This window comes from Astatotilapia calliptera, chromosome 11 (assembly GCF_900246225.1).
Source record: "Astatotilapia calliptera chromosome 11, fAstCal1.2, whole genome shotgun sequence".
In the NCBI taxonomy this organism is placed as follows: Eukaryota; Metazoa; Chordata; class Actinopteri; order Cichliformes; family Cichlidae; genus Astatotilapia; species Astatotilapia calliptera.
In genome coordinates, this window is record NC_039312.1 from 20,625,978 (window position 1) to 20,643,717 (window position 17,740).

At 42.4% G+C, this 17,740-nt stretch overlaps 1 protein-coding gene across 4 annotated transcripts; it reads left to right on the forward strand.

The window, feature by feature from the left end:
* Positions 1 to 1,017: 1,017 nt before the first annotated feature.
* On the forward strand, positions 1,018 to 15,954 carry adar (adenosine deaminase RNA specific). Of its 4 annotated transcripts, none has more exons than XM_026184506.1 (16): positions 1,018 to 1,136; positions 4,074 to 5,814; positions 7,303 to 7,610; positions 8,590 to 8,785; positions 9,074 to 9,270; positions 9,652 to 9,787; positions 9,960 to 10,198; positions 10,501 to 10,657; positions 11,188 to 11,356; positions 11,628 to 11,721; positions 11,845 to 11,961; positions 12,131 to 12,258; positions 12,382 to 12,564; positions 12,686 to 12,798; positions 13,232 to 13,359; positions 15,087 to 15,954. In XM_026184506.1, the coding sequence occupies exons 2-16, from the start codon at positions 4,204 to 4,206 to the stop codon at positions 15,382 to 15,384; spliced, it is 4,074 nt and encodes a 1,357-aa protein (XP_026040291.1). In that variant the 5' UTR covers positions 1,018 to 1,136; positions 4,074 to 4,203; the 3' UTR covers positions 15,385 to 15,954. The 4 variants fall into 4 exon arrangements, with proteins under 4 accessions (XP_026040291.1, XP_026040293.1, XP_026040294.1 ...); XM_026184508.1 differs by having other exon boundaries at positions 4,074 to 5,769; XM_026184509.1 differs by having other exon boundaries at positions 4,074 to 5,718.
* The last annotated feature ends 1,786 nt before the right edge of the window (positions 15,955 to 17,740 follow it).

Genomic DNA, 17,740 nt, shown 5'->3' on the forward strand with positions numbered 1-17,740 from the left:
AACCTTCCCTTTCAGTCATGCTGCTATCCTTCATTCACAAATTATCCCACACAGTTGTCTCCATCCACTCCTGCCTCTCCTTCGCTTCTTTTGTGCACAGCCTATAGCTTTGGCAGTGCTACATATTTAACTCATCCACCTCCTTGCACCTCCCTCTCATTCACATGTATGTATTCTTTCTTAGTTCCTCAGATTTTCATTCTTCTACTCCTCAGAGCATACCATCAGCTCTGCAGGTTCTCTTACAGCCACTCCCTAATCTCATCATGGATCACAATGTCATCTGCAAACATCACAGTCCACAGAGACTCCTGCATGACCTCATCTGCCAGTCTGTCCATCACCACTGCAAACAAAAATGGGCTTGGAGCAGATACCTGATGTAATCCCACCCCCATCTGGCCACACACCTCACCACTGTCCCATGTCCTCATACATGCCCTTCACCACTGTCACATACTTTTCTGCCACTCCTCACTTCTTTACAGTGCTACAGTTCCTCTTGTCCCCCTATCATATTCTTTGTTTAAATCCACAAAGACACAGTTAAGCGCTGTCTCACCTTCTCTATACTCTCTATAAGCAAATGTAGTGTCTTCCTCACAAATTGAATTATGTTGCACCTAGGTTTTATGTACTATTATTGTATTCTAACATATGTTTAACAATGCTCACACACGACTCACACTCGTAGACTCAGCTTTGAGATAATCTATTATGAATATTATGTGTTGTCATCACAGAAAGAATGAAATGCCTTTCCAGTGTATTGTAGGCCTACAATGCTTATTCTAATGTCTGTGATACGTTTTTGTGATGAAGACCTATGTTCACATACAGCTTTTATAGAATGATGAATTAAAAGTACAACTAAGTTCTAGGTTATACCTACTTTCAGTTTTCAGTTATATTGTTTTTGGTACGTTTTGACTGTTTTCTACAGTCATTGGTTAGTCAATTGTTTGAACAATATTGAAACTTTAGCAAGGTTCTACGTCATTTGCTTGCGACGTATAATCGTCAGTCGCAGCCTTTGCGTCACCATTCCCCGCATCAGTTCTTTGATTGTTTCTTTCACCGCATTAAAACATCACACACCAGCAACCACGCACTACCAGGAAACACGGCGAAGTGAGGTAACTGCTAAAGGCTATGGCTTGTCCTGAAGTCATTTTGTAGACTTTGTGTGAGGCGTTTATCGCTGTTTGACTGTAGCAGATAACGAGCCTGCTGCGATGCAGGCGACAGTTAGAAATGGTGCAGTGCCAGTGCGGAGCTAGCAGGCTAACCTCAGTTAGCCGGAGGAGGAACGATGCTCAGTTAGCTTCTATCAACTGGTCATTTCATCCCCTGATACTGTCTTTTCACCGATTTATTAATTAATAATAGTGAGAGCTGTTGTGTCTGGAACAAAAATATGAATATCAAGTTGGTCTAACCTGTAGCTCCTAACGTTTAAGCCTCGTGTTTCTCTAATTATTAACCTTGTCTTGTTTGTCAGACCTCCAGTTTTAAAGTAACTGAATTTAATGCTAACCTTCATGAAAGTGATAAGAGAGACAGATAATATTCGTTTGCTTTGATTAACAAAAAAGTTTGTAAGTTTCCGTTTTATTTTTATAAACCCCCCTTTTACGCTGTGCAGCTGTTTTCCACATTAACTGTTTGGATTCAAGCATTTTCTTTTGTAGATAAAGCTACAACAGCACATTGGCAATATGATTTATTATTTAAAAAATATTTCAGGCAATTTGAAATCAGGTGGAGCCCGGAGTCTTGATTTAGTATGCCATCTAAATTCATAGCAAAATTTTGACGCTTTGGGACAATATTTGAGTCTCCCAAAATGTATTACATTCCTTTCACCCGCTTCTTTCGTTTTCCTTGTTTTATTTTTAAAGCGAGAAATTGATCCGAGCGAGTGTTGTCTCCTACAGCAAGCACCGAGGAGACTATGCCCTGGTTTGTTGTGGAGCAGCAAGGACGTCGCTATAGCTTTTTTTAAATTTTTTTTTATTTTTTTTAAATCTGACCTCTTCGAACAGAGATGAGGAAGCTTAACCTTTAAACAGTTCCGGTGTGCCTCGTGGTCACGTGACTGGCGACAGAAACCTAAGTTTTCTTCAGAAATGAAATCGAAACTTAACCCTTTTAGTGGAGGACAGTTTCCTTTTTATTACAGTAACAACCCCGCGGATTTTCCCTTCATCATCGCCGTGTAACAGTGTACTAACGCATCTTGCAGCAGGCTTTATAAGCGCGCAAACCTCTCCGGTGTTCATCTTTGTGCTGCGATTAGGACCTGATCACCCAAAACCGGAAGACCCTGCATTTTGGACAACACCTTCAGCACTACATAGATTTGTGATTATTTTTTTTCACCCATTCTACCACGGGTTCCGTCTTTATTCTTACATTAATCTGTAACGTTTATTTTATTGTTATAATTATTATTATTACCTTATTTACATGGGATCGAGTCTTGGATTAGTCGCCTTTAGGAATCTGCAAAAGTAAGGGCGCTTTTTACTACTTCTATTTACTTTTTCAGCGCTGCCACTTTCATTTGAACTACTGTAGGTGAGAACTGTTAAAGTCAGTGTGTTATAATGCCTCTGATGATGCTGTAAGACTCCACGGGCCCTTTCCTGCTTGTAAATATAGCATATTGCGTGCACATGTGGAGGTGTGTGCGCTAAATCTAGAGACTTCATTTCTGACATATTCAGGAAACAGAGGGCACAAAGCTTAGTGATGATAGAAGAGGGTGACTCTCAATGTCAGGAGGTGTTTTGTCTTTAATGGGTTTTTTGGTTTGTTTTTTGTATTAAATAGTGTTCTCAATCAGTTGTCAGATGCACAGTCTTGTCTACATCTCTGTCTAGGCTAACAACAAAGGAGAGTGTAGTGAACGCAGATTCTGAAAAACACAGTTGTTATTTTGGCTGTCAAATGTTGCCTTGCATCAGGGTCAAGATGAGTCAGCTTCAGTACTGTTTGGCCCCTCTGCTGCCGGCCCTGTCGGCCCTTATTACAGCGATGAACCAACACTATGGTGTTCTCTGTTAATGCACTATGTTCGGTCCGCTCAGCTCTCAGCGACATGCCGTTGATGCTGACTGTGCCAGAGGGGATGAAACCTGACTCAGTATTGGGTGTCTCCTTGTTGTCATTCTGCCTGATATAGACATTATTGAATGTTGTCAGATATGACACTTGAGGAGGAATCAATGTTTGTTTCTCCCATAGAAGGATTTTAAAGTTCTGGGACAGTGTAGGTCAAAATTTCTGTTTCAGATTGCAAATTTTTTTTTAATGTTTTATTTTCATGCATGCTAGAAGAATTACTCTAGCTAGCTCTGTGAAAAATAACATTATAACCAGAATTGCTAGCTAACTGCTGCAGGTTTTTTTCCCTGTCTGCAGTTTGTTACTGATGACTTTTTAGCCCATGTCCCTCTGTGCCCTTGTCTGTTCTCCTTGTTTGCATCAGTCTCACTTTCCCTCTCTGCTTCGGCTTCAGATCCAGCGATAATTTCTAAGGCCAGAAATAATACAGAATAGTTGCAACAAGGTCTGCATTATTTATCAGCTTCCTTTTTAACCGGGGTTTGGTTTCAGTGTGACTGGAAGAGATAGTATGTCACCCTGCAGTATCCTTGTAGACTGAATAGTTATGATAATCTGATGATATATGCAGCACTCCCAGCTTGTCGTCTCCACATTTCCTCCAACCTTCCATATTGACCACATTTTGAGTAATCCTCTGTGTTGTTTGCTGCTGTATTTTAAGAAAGCAGTGGCATAGACAGTTGCTTAAAACCCTGCTCTTGGAGTTGTTATAGATTTAGTGACTTATCCAAGGACACTTGAGCAGGTTGGAGGGTTGCCAGCACAGTCTGAACTTGTGGTACTGGCTGGAATGACAGTTTTTTTCTTAACCTCCCGACTGCTCCTTAATTTTTAAAAGTTTTCTTCTTCTTTTTTTTTTTCTTCAACAGTTGAGTTATCTTGCTGTTATTTGTCTCAATTTATTGGTATTCTCCTAACTTTGCCCTTTGTTTTTATTTCAGGGTCTCTCAGCATGCAACTGGCCTGCCCTGACTCCTGATCAGGGTATTCTGTTTGCGCTAGAGGACATACACTAATACAGAAGCTGCACAGCCGGCAGCATCGGCCCCCTTCACGCTCAACCCCTGCGCTATGAGCAGAGGTAGAGGAGGGCCTTCCAAAGAACATTACTACAGGCATCCACAACCCCGCGTGCAGGAAAGGGATAACTTCTATAGACCTGGCCCAGGTGTATTCTATCCCAGAGCTGGGCCACAGCAGATCCCACATCCAAGTTACTACGACGGTCCTACCCACCCTGAAGCACACATACAGCCCTCATCTCCCCTAATCCCTTCTACCCCCCCTACACCAAGCCACATTAAAGTGGTCCCAAACTCTGTCACCCATAATAGCTTGTACAGCCCGAATCACGGTGCAGGTCCAAGCCCTAATTCCTTTTATGACAAACAAAGAGAATTCCTGACAGGGCGGATCTCTGAGGCTCCACAGTTTAGAGCCACTGTGAGTGGAGGAGGAGGAGGATTTGTACCCAACAGGTCACATAGTACTTTATACCAGCCTCAGTCAGGATACTGTAGACATCCAAACAGCAGCCCTAGTGGTAGAGGGGCTAGCCAAGACCGGAGACCATACCGACCTGGTGCAGGAGCTTCAAGAGGTAACCTAGCACCTCGACATTTGAATCAAAACCAGTTCCAAGGTAAAAACCATAACCAACACTCCAGTAGACAATGGCGCACCCAAACAGATTCACTCTGTGACCAGTTTCAGGGTTTGTTGCTCAAAGACAGGCCCAACAGAGGAGGAGAAAGGTTTGACAAACATTCTTCATCCAGCAGCACAGGAAATTTAAGTTTTTGTAAACCTAACATCACTCTCACAACTCAAATACAGGGCGAGGTACATGAGGCTTTGGCTGCGTTGAAGCCAAGTGAAAGTATTTCTGCTAAAGTGTTAGCCAGAAAACTGCATCTTCCCAAAAAGGTAGTCAACAAGGCTCTGTACTCTTTGGAACACTTACAGAAAGCTTCCAAGCAAGGATTAACCCCTCCTGAGTGGACACTATACAGAGAACCTCTCAGAGTCGAGGAAGACCAAAGCACAAAGTATCACGTACAAAATCAACCTCCATATTTGTTAGCCAGTTCAGAACCCCCACAAAAACCTGAAGAAAAGGTTGAAACAGAAACCGAAGAGGAAGTCCAGGCCAAAGAAGAGGACTCTGACACAGAATCAAGTTCTTCATATTCCTCCTCTTTAGAGTTTTCTGACTCTGAAGATTCCCAGTCATCAGCAAAAGGTCAACACCACAAGAAGCAACATCCCAGCACTTCCAGCTCTCCTGATCAGGACATTAAAGGTGCTGTGATGGCAGAACAGAAGGAACAGATTTTTAAATACCTTCTTCAATCAAGGGAGGCAACAGCTCTTAACATAGCGAAAAATATTGGACTCAAGACTGCTAAGCAGGTCAATTCTACTCTGTACGCCCTAGAAAAGCAAGGTGAAGTCGTTAGGAATGTTGAAGTCAACCCTCCAACATGGGAGCTCTCCACCCACCGCCGAGAGAGAATGGAGAGGAGTCTCAAAGCTGCACAGAGCAACCCGGCTGTCCTGGTTAAAATGGAAGTAGAAGAGGAGGAAGTGAGTGCCATCTTTTCCCCATCACCGCTACCACCATTACCAGGCCTTGAGGTACTTACGGGGGGTTGGATACCAGACCAAATTCTTAGTGAAGCGGTAGGTATAGTTAGAGTTTTTGCTTTATACATTTTGATTTGTTTAATTATAAATGGCTTTGGGTTTTCACTCAGCTGCAGGAGAAGAAGTGAGGCAGAGTAGTTCAGGGGGCAGTGACCAATACACCTGCCTTGATTTTGCCAATCAGCCAGCTGTGACCAGATGGCATAAACCAGCCACCCTTCTTATTTCCCCTAAAATTTTATTTAGTTATTTATTTTGTGCATCTGTGTCACACCAGAGATTCAAGCAGAGGAGGCAAAGCAACAGGCGTTTAATCAGATTTGAAATCTTTGCCTCAGAGCCTCTTTCCAAAACAAGATTGGTTCAGTTTGATGTTGGACTCAACTTGTGTTTTTATTCTACCTGAATCCCTGCTGTATTTTATGATCTCAGATTTAGAGCCAAGTTTAATTAAATTCACAGCATGGCGCACTGTGACAAGCCATACTCTTTTCTAATCACACACAAAGAAACAGTGAAGAGCACAAAGTTTGATCATCTAACTGGAACAAATTGTGAAGAAAAAGGACAAGTTGTGTAAAGAGTCCGCCTTCTAGCGTTGCTTGTCTTTTCCAGCTACGCCTCTTTTATACACTGAAGGTAAAAACACTTGATCCAAACCTGTGCATCCTCCATTAGAGCTCTTCTGGCAAGCCTCTTCTTTCCTCTGTCCTCCAGTTGGGTTTTGGGAATTGTGACACCCTTCAGCATAGTGTACTGAGATTGATTTCCAGGTCACCGTCGAGAGGACAGAGAAGACGAGAAGGAACAAATTAGTGAAATAAGAAAAGCCTTAGGACTCCACAGCTGGGTTGTGGGCTGAGCCAGACTTTTTCTCCGAGTTATTGTTTGGAGTCCAGTGTGATTCACCCTGCCAGGCAGGCTCCACCTGAGTGCACAGGGTTTTGATTTATTCTGCATTTGTCCGTGCAAAGTGACAATAAAAGTGTGTTTGCAGCTCAGCATGGTCCCTGGCTTTGCCTGCACTAAGGTGAATCCATCTGTAGTGTAGCTCTGCTACATATAGAACAATACAAAGATTCCTTGAAATGTGGCGGCTAAATGAAAATCAAACCATAACTTAAAAATAATAAATTTGAAACTCTTTCAGCTAAATAGGTCAAGCTCAATGGATAACAAATTCTAGGTATTAAAGATATTTCCCCAGTAAAACACAGCATGCATTCTGAAAAGATTAAAATAGTAGCTTGACATTTTGAGACATAAGCTTATTCGCTCATTTCCCCGTTTCCAGCCTTTATACTAAGCCAAATCAACCATCTGTGGATTTATCCAACAAACATAAAAGCAGTGTCAATCTTTCTTTCTAATTCTCTTCCAAATGTTGAACTATTGCTCTGAGAGACACTTTGCTGAAAATGTGAACTTTTTATTAATCGCATTTAGATAAGACTTGAAGATCTACCCTGCCTATATTAACCCTTTTACCTCAATTTTCCCTTTCCATCTCGTTCCTCCTTTTAGCCCCTTTCCTCTGCCTCATGTAAAAGCGAAAACGCCAATGAAGGACAGTGGTCCACTGATGACATCCCTGAATTCCTCAATGCTATTCGCAGAGAGACGGATGCTGAAAAAAAGGCATCCGAGAAAACCAATGCCATGGGGACTGTAGCTGTCTCAGTGGCTGCCCCGCCTCCCCAGAATCTGTGGGCTAAGTTACAGGAGGTAAGGTTGAAGAACCCTGTGAGCGGTCTCATGGAGTATGCCCAGTATCTGGGCCAGAACTGCGAGTTCCTGCTGCTGGACCAGTCAGGACCCTCCCACGATCCTAGGTTAGTGAAATGATCCACATACACCAGGCTTTGTAAATGCTATTATGGCACTTACTGGTTTGTTACGGCTAATCACTGACTCAGGTTTTAGTGCCACAATAATTACTTTACCAAGTTTAACTCATAAAATATCGCAATTAATAGTGACAGTCCTGCTGTGTTACGAGGATTTTCACGAGCTCATTAATTCAGTTAGGTTCAGTTTTGTTTATATGGCTCGAAATCACAACAACAGTCACAACAAGGTGCTTTATATTGTAAGTTAGTGTCTCTTCAGTAATACAGAGAAAACCCCAACAATAAAATGTGCCTTTTGAGCGAGCACTTGGCGACAGTGGGAAGGATAAACTCCCTTTTAACAGGAGGAAACCTCAAGAGCATAACCACGCTTAGGGAGGGGGAGTCATCAGCTGCAACCCCTTGGGGGTGATGGGAGGAAGACAGAACAAAAGACATGCTGTGGAAGAGAGCCCGAAATTAGTAATAACTAGTGATTAAATGCAGGGAGGTTTATAAACATGTAGTGAGTAAAAAAAGAAGAATGAACAAAAAAAAACCACTCAGTGCATCATGGGAAACCCCAAGAAGCCTAGGCCTATTGCAGTCCCACTAAGGAAGGATTCAGGGTCACCTGATCCAGCCCAAACTATATGCTTTATCAAAAAGGAAATGAAATGAGAAATATGCTCTCTTTCTTCCGTTTTCTTTTGTACGGAAATTGTTCTACACCGATAAGACTTAACCGATACAGAGGGTAAATCCTATCATTTTTTCATTATGTGATAGTTTTGTTTTTACACCTACACAGATCTGTGTGTTCAGAGTCTATAAGAAATAGATCTGCCGAAGTGAAATCGAACTAAAAATGTAAATTACTTTGCTTGTTAGTCAACGTAGGAATCTTGGTAAATTTTTCTTGAATTAATCATATTTGCAGATACTTGTGTCACATCTGTATTTGCTTTTTTGCGTCTGTTAGATTTCGTATGCAGGTGATGCTCAACGGGAGGCTGTTTCCTGTCGCGGAAGCTTCTAGTAAGAAAGTTGCAAAAAAGGATGCTGCTGCAGCCACACTGCGAATCCTTGTCAAAGAGATGCAAGGGGGGACGTGCACCGCCGATGAGGAAAATACTGGCAATGTGGACCAGGTGATGGAGCTACCTCCAGACACCAGCGTAAGTTCTTTTGTAATCTGTGAAAATACGACCCCTTATGCATTTTAAGAAATGAAATCACATTTAGTCACAGCACGCTTTAACTAATTGCCTGTGACTGGTCAGACTTTCGTCAATTGAGAGTGTTGAATTTATTCACCAGGGCATGAACTGTAAACAGAAGTCTAATTACCTGTGCTGGCTAAAACTGTGTCCATAGCCGTTATCTAATGTTGGAGACCAATTAAAAACTGTGTCTGAGAAGTGCCGTAAATTATAGTTGGCATTTTTGTTTACTCTCTCCACAAGGGGCCTGCTGAAAGCACAGGGGGGATTTTGGGGTCTGGCGGTGTGGAAGGGACGGCAGAGGGACCTCGCCAACCCCTGTCCCGCTCTCTGCCTGGTGGCAAGAATCCGGTGTCTGTCCTTATGGAGTACAGCCAGCGCAGTGGGAAGCCCATCGAGTTCATCAACACTGGACAGGCGGGTCCACCGCATGATCCAAGGTACTGACTCATTCACTTCCCTTTGAATCTGTTTGGATGTTCTTCTCCACACTGCATGCTCATAGGTTGAGTTTCTCTCTGTGGTCATACTTTTCTGCCTCAGAGCAGCAGCTGTTCAATATCTCTCAGTACTGTAGTCATCTGACAAAGGCACAAAAACGTCTTTGTTCAGTTGATGGCCGAGTCAGACAAACAGTATAAACTTGTGTTTTCTTGCCATCACTTTCCAGAAAACACGATCACTACTCTTGATCATGATCTTAGTACAGGCTCCAGTTTCATTGTGATCATGGTGCATCTGTTCAGGCTTTGTAAATGTGGAGTTATGAATCTGATCTCAGTTATAATCCTTTCGTTTCCCTTTCTCTGTTCTGGGCTCAGGTTCATGTACAGGGTGAAGGTGGGAGAGAGCTTGTTTGCAGAGGCCTCAGCTCCAAACAAGAAGGCAGCTCGCCAGCTGGCAGCAGAGGAGGCTGTCAAAGAATTAATGGCTGATGGGAAACTGCAGCTCAACAAGGTGTTTAATGAGTAACCAAGAATAGATGGGGATTGCATATTCCTAAAATTAAAGGGATAATTGATTTCTTGGGCATAAAGAAATTATTTTTGTCACATCTGTCACAAAGCTCTTTTCTTTACTGTTCACATCTTTCTTTTGCATCACCGCCTCACCCATCTGTCTTCTCCAGCCTCAGTTGCCCCTGGGTCCTTCCAGTGGCAGTGACGAGAGTTTTTCTGGGGCAACATGCCCCAGTTTACCTCCACTTACTGCAGATGAGTTGCGAGCAGCCCACGAGGCAGGGGTCGGGGACCTCATCAACCACCTGAACAACAATGCAGTGTCGGGTCTTCTGGAGTATGCCAGAGCCCGTGGCTTTGCTGCCGAGATCCGCCTTGTGGGCCAGTCTGGACCGCCACATGACCCTAAGTATGTTAGACCATGATGCAACCAAACCCACAGACCAGGAGTTCTACTACTGTCTGGGCTGCCACATACTTGTAAAAGGAATATTTTATGTAGATTTTCGAATAATTTAAACATTTCTTTTTTTGCCTCGCTTTCCAGGATCTTTGGTGTGTTGCAATAGCAACTCATGCTATGAGGGAATTATTAGAATAGATATTTGTGTTTATTTCTTTGTTAAAACAGCTGGGGTTTCCATGCAATCACGGGAGGGGGGGGACCAAGAAAAATCCTCTGCTTATCTTACTTTTTGCCCATCTTCTCAGGTTCACCTACCAGGCCAAGCTCGGCGGACGCTGGTTCCCTCCCGTCTGTGCGTCCAACAAGAAGCAGGGAAAGCAGGAAGCAGCTGATGCTGCACTGCGCGTTCTGATTGGAGAAGCTGAGAGAGCAGCCCGCACTGGGGAGCTTACACCAGCTGAGGTACTGACTATTCAATGAATTCACGCATTTCATCTTAAAAGTTAAAAGTGCAGCAGCTTTAAAAGAGCTTTCCGTGGCTCAGCGTGGGATTACAGCTGAACATAATGGAATGAAAGAGTAGAGCATAGCAACAGGTTCTGCTTAGCTTGATTACTTGTGCTGAAAGATTAAGCTCAAAGTAATCTACAGTAAATGCTTGAAGGATAATCAACTAACCACTTCACTTGCTCTCCTGAGAAAATAATATCAGAAAATGTCTTCATGTACATTTAAAATGTATAACCTCGTTCTAGACAAAAGCAGTCTAAGGTAAAGTGCTTCACAATAAAGAACACAACACAAATGTGTAAGGAAGTGACACGTCTGTATAGACAGCATACTAAAACATGCAGTTTGTTATATTCTCCTGTTTTAGTTTCACATTTTTGTCCAATTCATATTCAGAGAATCCTGAATGTTGAATAATAATGTCTTAAATAATGCTTCCTGTCTTTCTTTCATTTGCATGTTTTTGTACTCCCCTCTGCTAGTTACCAGTGAGCGGCAGCACACTGCATGATCAGATAGCAATGTTGAGTCACCAGCGCTTCAACGCTCTGACCACACGGATCCAGCACTGCCTTCTGGGACGCAAGATTCTGGCCACGATCATCATGAGGAGGGGGGAGGGCCTGGGGACTGTTGTCAGCCTTGGAACTGGTACATCCATTACCTTTAGCGTATAACATATGAAATGACCAAAGTAGTAAAAAATTTTAATTGTGGAGCACTGTGGGGGTGGATGGGGGGGATTGCCCCTGCATTTTTCCACGATGTTTAGTTTTGTGGATTTCTGCGCTTAGAGGTATGTACTGTCACAAAGCTGAAGCAACTAGGTCACCGCTGAACCGAGAGGCGCCACATTGTCGTGTTTTTTTTGACATTGAATTTGTCTTTTTTTCCTCTCCCTCTCTCTCATTCTTGTTGTCAGGAAATCGCTGTGTTAAAGGGGAGGAGCTGAGCCTTAAAGGAGAGACTGTTAATGACTGCCATGCAGAAATCATCTCCAGAAGAGGATTTATTCGGTAGAAATTGATATCTTGCTTCTTTATCAGTGTTTCTCCTACACTTCTAAAAATACCCCCCTCTCCCTGAAACGGCGTCTGTGGGACATTATAAGTCTAGCTCACCTTCTCCTTTCCTCTCAGGTTTCTGTACAGTGAGCTGCTCAAGCACTATGAAGGTGCAGACGATAGTATATTTGAACCGGCGGAGAATAACAAACTACGGATCAAATCTGACATCACCTTTCACCTCTACATTAGGTGGGAGTATGAGATGTTTTCTTTCTCTTTCTTCACTCCCCCCAAGCCTTCACTTTCACACATCAGTGTTTCCTGTTTAGCTCTGTGAGGTCTCATCTCCTAAACTGCAGGTTGCTTGGCTGTGCATCATAGCAATACCTTATCTCTCTCCTTTTTCTCTCATCCTTAGTACGGCACCGTGTGGGGACGGTGCTCTGTTTGATAAGTCATGCAGTGAGGCGGGGGATGAAGCTCAAGGCCACCAGCCTCTATTTGAGAATGCTAAGCAGGGCAAGCTTCGCACTAAAGTGGAGAATGGTGAGGCACGATACTGAAGGAGAAATTGGCTTTTATGTACATGATCTGTCATGAAATGTAGATGAAAGCAAATGATACCACATCCCGGTTTGTAAGCAAGAGTGTGCTGTTGGTCTTTGCCAGGTGAGGGCACCATCCCTGTGGAGTCAAGTGCCATTGTACCCACCTGGGATGGCATCCAGCACGGTGAAAGGCTGAGGACAATGAGCTGCAGTGATAAGATCCTGCGCTGGAATGTGATAGGCCTACAGGGGGCACTGCTTACCCATTTCCTGGATCCCATCTACCTGAAGTCCATCACACTTGGTAAAATATAAAGATTTCTTTGTGCAGATAAGAGTCAGTGAAAAATGGTGGACTCCCATTGCATTGGTTCTGGACTTGGATACCAGTTTTACAGCATGTCTTTGCGTCTCTTATCCAACAGGCTATTTGTACAGCCACGGTCACCTGACACGCGCCGTTTGCTGTCGGTTGGCCAGAGACGGCGAGGCTTTCACGCAAAGTCTCCCCGCTTCCTTCAAGCTGAACCACCCTGAGGTAACCGCACAGGTTTTTGGCAAGGTCACACTTGGAACATTAATCATGAACATTAAGTTTATTCTCACTAAATCCATCAAGCTGCCAACAATCCTATTTGTGCCTGCACAGCTTTCTTTTTTTTTATTGCTCATATTATTTTAAATTTGGCTCATCCATCAATTAACAAAAAGCCAGCAGGTTGCTGTTGTAACACCAAGAGAAAAGGAAGAAATATTGCAGCTGCCACACTTTCAGTTTTTTCTTTTTTTGAGCCTTTTTTTTTCTTAACATTTTCTTGGTTTGTCATTTAGTTTGACACTAATCAACACAGTGTGACGCCTCTGACACATCAGTGATGCACGTGTTACTCATCTAATTAAAGAACTGCTAATTTACAAAATGTGCTCTCTCTCCCCATCCCTTCTCCCACACCACCTGGTTGGACTTGTAGGTCGGCAGGGTGAGTGTGTATGACTCCACACGTCACACAGGCAAGACCAAGGAGTCCAGTGTGAACTGGAGCTTTCCAGACCAGCACAGTGTTGAAGTGCTTGACGGGACCAAAGGAAAAGTAGATGGGTATGTAGCATGTAGGGACTGACACGTATTATCTTTACTGAATTTTTGTTTTCTTTTTTATTATTAATAGTAAGAATTGTGAGTTGAGTCTAAATCTACAATTGACATTACATTCAACAGCTTCAAGACTTATTGTATTATCCTTTTTGATCTTTATTTTCTTTAGTATAGATTATGTTTGTACATATAGCTGTTGGAGGCAAAATGCAAGTAGTTGCAACAACCAACTCATTGCCTAGTGGTTTAGGATGTTGCATACTCAACCTCTGGGTGATCAGTTTACTCACAAGGTGTTTGTACAGGTTGTATGATGGGAGGAAGCATGTCACAGTCTTGGACTGACTGCAGTCAGTCTCAGACAAACTAGTGAAAGCATGCAAATTATTGCTGTCTAACTGATCCAACACACTGCATCAATTGGAGTCAGACTGCGTTGAGTCAACTTCTCTGCAAAGCATCACTTTGCAACTGTTCAGGTTACATTCCAGTGTAAAAGCAATCAGAGCACCTGTGTCATTTTACAGTTGAATGGTCGTCCTACAGCAACTACGTCACTATTTGTGGAGGAATTTCTGGATTTCTGTTCCATGTGTAAGATTTGCACTCTGCGTATAAGTAGATAATGTCAATTATCAGTACATAGAAACAACAGATTTGCAGTTTTTGCTGATTTATTACAGTTAATCATCATGGTATTACAAACAGAGTTCATGCAGTTGCCAACTTGACCACATTCAGTCACAGACTGATAGCAGACTGACTCAATCTTCCTTAACCACAGTCACTTGAAGACAGCAGATGATGGCGAGGAGTCGCAGACCTGGTCCCTGTCATTAAAGAAACCGTTTTAAATGGCCTGTATTTGTATATGCAAGAGGAGTCCAACATTGTTGCACATGGTTGCAGTAATGTTGGTCACGCTGAGGTGTACAGCCACTGCTTTTCCTAGTGTGACTTTTGCATAACAAGGAAAAAGAAGTCAGACATTCTGATTTTAAATTGGATCACTTAATAGCTCCCAAAATGCTTTGTTGCTATCTTGAGCTGTTGTTCAGTGTGGGCCACATAAAGCTTTGAAAAGAAGTGTCTTGATGCATGCTCAATAATTCAGATAAAGGAATCCAACCAAGTTAATTCGGTTCATGTGGACCTACATTTTCAGTAGCAGAAATGTTTTATCGCTCATCCAGGTAACCACTACAGTCTCAGGAAATGTCTGGTGAGACTTCTTCAGCCTCACTGGACATTTGTGACATCGCTCATCCAAGTGACTTCCTGTCACTTGGATGAGCGATGAAACGTTTCTCCCACTGAAAACGTTGCATCCAGATGAACTGAATTAACTTTAGGGGATTTGAATGGATGCTGACACCCACTCTGGGGGAAACACTGAAGCAGGTTGTGATAATTCAGTTTCAGTTTGTGGAGTTTTTTCCCCTTATTTATCTTTATAACGTCTTCCCACACCCTTCTATACCACATTAGTAATAAAAACTCTTTACAAAACACCATAAACTGAAAGCTGTTTGCAGATTTTTTGCTTCATTGAATTTTAATTAAGCAAGTCAAAACAGAGCAGCAGGGAGCGAAGTAAGCTAAATAAGAAACACTGCATGATCTGAGGAAACACTTTGTCATGCCAGCCTGCCAGACAAACCATAATGCTTTTCCTGTCACACTTGTTTTGCATTTTTTTAAAACACTTTGCTAATGTCTTTTTTGTCCAGGACCAAACTGGCCGTGTCCCGCGTGTCCAAGTCCAATCTATTCCATCTTTTCCGCTCCCTGTGCCAGCGAAGCGGTCGCACTGACCTCCTCTCCCTGCCCTCCTACGCTCAGGCAAAGATGTCTGCTGTGTCCTTCCAGCAAGCCAAGCAACAGTTTTTCCAAGCTCTCAGCGCCCACGGCTACGGAGCCTGGATCGGAAAACCCCTGGAAGAAAAGAGCTTCGAGGCTGGGGAGGGAAACGGGAACAATGGGGCACCTGTGGGAAACAGCAACAATGTAGGAGCAGTGGAGGCGTAGAACTGTTGTGTCGAGTGCTTCATAAAATAATACCACTGGGTGCAGGGAGAAAAGCTCAAAGTGCAAACGGGTTAAAGACAAAAGGATAATCAAACAATGTGACGACGCTAGTGCCCCAAACTATGGAAAGACTAAAGAGAGAGTGAAAGAAAGGGACACAAGAAGTGAGTGGAATAGGTCAAGGAGGGCAAACCCTAAAGGATGAGTGAGTCCACAGCTGACAAGACAGAGCTCCGCAGGGTGTACAGAATATTGTAGACACTACATGCAAAAGAATTAGTCTGAAGTCAGTAAACCAACATGGCAGGCACTGCTCGGAAGCTCAGACAGCTTCAGTTTTTCTTTGTCACCGTTTGGCATTTGTGGTTCTTGCTTTCCTATTGTACTACTTGATGTTCCCGTTGCAAATGTCTGCACCCAAATCACTTGTTTTCTCTGCAGAGGAGAGAAACTGCTTATTGGAATTCAGCCTGGTGTGACCAGTGCCATGTAGCAGTGTTTGTAATTGTGATTAATTTACTTTGCAGTGGGAATCTTCTATAATGAAGTATCCCCCCCCCCCCCCCCCCCCCCCCCGGTTCATTATGCTTTTATTGTGTTTAATGTGTTTTTTAGGACGAAGAGAAATAATGGGACACCCTCAGCGGGAACTTTTGGGTTGGATTTTTGAAACTGCATTGATTTAATTTTGCTGTCAAAAGGAAAATTACAAGAATGTACATAAGCAAATCATTAATGTTCATTGTTCAACATTTCAGTCTTTAATTCCTGTACATGCTTTAAAGTCTTCAGTCAGACTTATTTTTAGTTAAACATGCTGATCGTACGTCTGCTGGCTGTTGTTGCAGTTTTTTGTCTTTTTTCCTTGTGTTTTGAGTATTTCTCTTCCTCCTGAGCTCCTGACCCTCTTCTGTCAAAGTGTTCATCAGTAGCTGGGTGTGTTTTTAAATCCTGGGAAGCCTCACGTGTCCTGCCTGTGGGGAAAGCCACCTTATATTTTTGAAAATATAAATCTAAATACACAAACTTTTGAAGCTCTGGTAAACTGGGTAGTTTTAGTTTTGAAAACTGGGGCTTAAGTTTTGTCTTTGATTTGAGTGTATGATGCTATATGTATATGTGTGTATATATACATACATATACATACGTGTGTGTGTGTGTGTGTGTGTGTGTGTGTGTGTGTGTGTGTACATACATATGTACACACACACACACACACACACACGTATACACATACATGTATACACATATACATATATACGTATATGTGTATATGTGTATGAACACAAAGATGTACGGTGGGTTCCAAAAGTTTAAGCCTGGTTACAGAAGCTTTTATTTTAATGTGTGGCTGTTTTGTTTTGGGTTTTTATGTTTGTTTGTTTTTTGAAAATTTGAAATACACTTTTAGAAAGATGAGCAGTTTTAAGATTTGAACGAGCTGCTGTTTCCATTAAACAGACCTCGGGTTTTGGGAAGAATTTGGACGCGTCGCCTCATGTCAGAGATGTAATGTGACGCAGGATATCTCTCTCAGATGTTTGTGCTTAGTGTCTGATAACTACGGAGGTAAAGCTATGCAAGTCAGCTCTCTGATCCTTCAAACGGTTTGGGGTAGCTTTGATGCATGTATAGAGCCATTGTTTTACTGGAAAATAAATCTCTTTTTTTGTCATTGGTTTTGAAGTTGCCTCTGTAAAAACAAGAGCAGCACCTCCAGTGAATTCTTGTCTTCAGCAGCGAGTTATGCAGCTGTGTATACTTTTTTTTTTTTTAAACTCTTGGTAAATTCTGATCTATATTCGCTGCACTGAGCTCTACATGTATGTGAATCACTTAGCTCAAAAACTCAGACTTGTGGGCCCTCACTATGATAAAATGGGCTTTTTGGTTTAACGGTGTATAGCCGGTGTGTCTGTGTGTGTATGTATATGTGCAGGATTAATGTATATAAATCATTCTCAGTTGCTTTTCTATATTTTTCCTGATATTTTAATTAACTGACAGTGAAATTTATTCTTTTTTTTTTAACAATGACTTTAACAAAAGTTAAAAATAATAAAAAAGTAGCAGTCTGTCATATTTTCATATTTTTCATCTTATTTCTTTGTGGGAGGCCTTGAAAGGCCTGGGGTTTGAAGTGTCTAAATGATACAAGGGCATTTAAAATTTGCAGCTCAGAGCTGCTGTTGAAGTGTTTTATGAGTGCTAAAAAAATTACTTGCAATGCCCTTATTGCTCACTCTTCATCTGTGACTAAGCTGTGGATTACACCTATGCAGAAACAATGAGTGGAGAAGAGAATTTCGAGTGTGAGGACGATGGTAATTTCTACAGCAGGGACTCCTTCCCTCAG